Source organism: Pygoscelis adeliae, unplaced genomic scaffold, assembly GCF_000699105.1.
Source record: "Pygoscelis adeliae isolate BGI_AS28 unplaced genomic scaffold, ASM69910v1 Scaffold197, whole genome shotgun sequence".
Lineage (NCBI taxonomy): Eukaryota > Metazoa > Chordata > Aves > Sphenisciformes > Spheniscidae > Pygoscelis > Pygoscelis adeliae.
The window spans coordinates 683,371-684,944 of record NW_008825105.1 but is presented as its reverse complement, the minus strand read 5'-3'; the positions used below and the strand labels follow the sequence as shown (position 1 = coordinate 684,944).

The 1,574-nt window shown below is 57.2% G+C and overlaps 1 protein-coding gene across 1 annotated transcript in view; it reads left to right on the top strand.

Moving 5' to 3' along the window:
• The window catches only part of MFSD4 (major facilitator superfamily domain containing 4), a 15,074-nt gene that overhangs the window by 555 nt on the left and 12,945 nt on the right, over positions 1–1,574 (top strand). Inside the window, exons 2-3 of the mRNA XM_009327435.1 lie at positions 11–209; positions 345–584. Coding sequence (XP_009325710.1) covers positions 11–209; positions 345–584 — 439 coding nt within the window. The remainder of the gene's footprint in view (positions 1–10; positions 210–344; positions 585–1,574) is intronic.

Sequence of the window (1,574 nt, the reverse complement as noted above, 5' to 3'; positions counted from 1 at the left end):
CCTGTCTCAGGTTGTCTCAGTCCTTGTTTGCACTCTTTGCCTCGTCACTGGCAATCTCCTTGGTCTTTGCCATCATCCCTCTGTGTCACAATGTGGTGGTCCTGGCTGTGGTCATGGCTGTGGCGGGACTGGCTATGGGTTGCATCGACACCATCTCCAACATGCAGCTGGTGAAGATCTACCAGAAGGACTCGGCCATCTTCCTGCAGGTGAGCATGGAGCCCATGTCTCCCCTCTAGCTGTGCTTCCTCCTCTGAGGAAGAGGAGTGAGGGGCTCGGCCAGCCTCCCCTCAGAGAAAAGCAGTAAACCCCCCTGCTCTACTTGTGTGTCTCATCTCTTGCAGGCCCTTCATTTCTTCGTGGGCTTTGGAGCGCTGCTAAGCCCACTGATAGCTGACCCCTTCCTCTCGGACACCAACTGCATCCTCTCAAACTCCACGGCCAATGCCTCCAGCAACCTCCCTCACATCCGCAAGTCCCTGGTCCCGCACCATCCAGGCAACCTGTCTCATTACGACCTGCCGATGAAAGGCATGGTGGTCACACGCGTCTCCTACGCCTTCTGGATCATGGCGCTCATCAATGTAAGTGCTGCAGCCGGAGCGGTCCAAGCTGTTGCTGGGGACATCTTCGCTTCTCAGCTTTGCAGGTGGCTGTGGTGTTTGGGGGGGTGTTGGCGCCTGTTAGGTGGTCCCAGTGACGGAAGGAGGCGTGAGGATGGTTGTGCTGGTCCACAGCAAAGGTTTGTTTTTTGCCACGTGCCCGGTTTCCCAGCCAGGAGCAGGTGCCTGGGGCAGGAGGGCAGGACTGCGCCATCAGGTGTGATAGGGTCGATGAACCGTCCTGCGGGATTTGTCTGATCTCTCTGGAAGCAGGTTGTACCTCCAGCATCACCCTGGGCAGGAGTTACACCAGTTAACTACACTCGGAGCCACAAGGTCTTCCTCCGTGGTCGGTCTGGGGAGGAGCTTGGTGATGTGGGGATGGCTTGGCGGGAGGGTGCTTTGCAGCATCTTTATTCGTGGGAAAGTGCCCATCGATGAACTGAGTTACCGGGGCTGAAAGCTTGATTGGGGCGTCTCTGCCTGTTTGTTACGTTTCCCTGGTGATTGGCAGCAGATGTGAAAGCCCTGTGGCCCTTCCCTTGTGAGAGAGACGGCGTTTAGTGCCTGACCTCTTTCTCTGCCCTGCTCAGTCCCAAAACTGATCTCCAGCGAGGTGCTCTCACCTGCAGGCTGTGGGCTCTCTTTGAAATGTAGCCCTATTCCTTACCCCCCAGTTAATACCCGAATACCAGCTTGGCTAAATACAGCTGGTCCCTTGCACAGCCTCGCGGGGCTGTGGCCATCGTCGTGCTCGTCCCTCTGCAGCAGAGCTAGCTAAGCTGCCGCTGTCATTTCCCTGGTGGCAGGAGCCCCGCGAGCGTGTGTGTCACTGTCTGTGTAGATTTGGAGTGATAAGAGCGGAGCGTGTTGTTGCAGCGAGGATCAGCCCTGTCGAGTGGTGCTGGTGGTGCTGGGATTGATGCCGAGGGCAGCTCTGCTTTTGAGTGTCTGTAGAGTGCCCGGTTACGC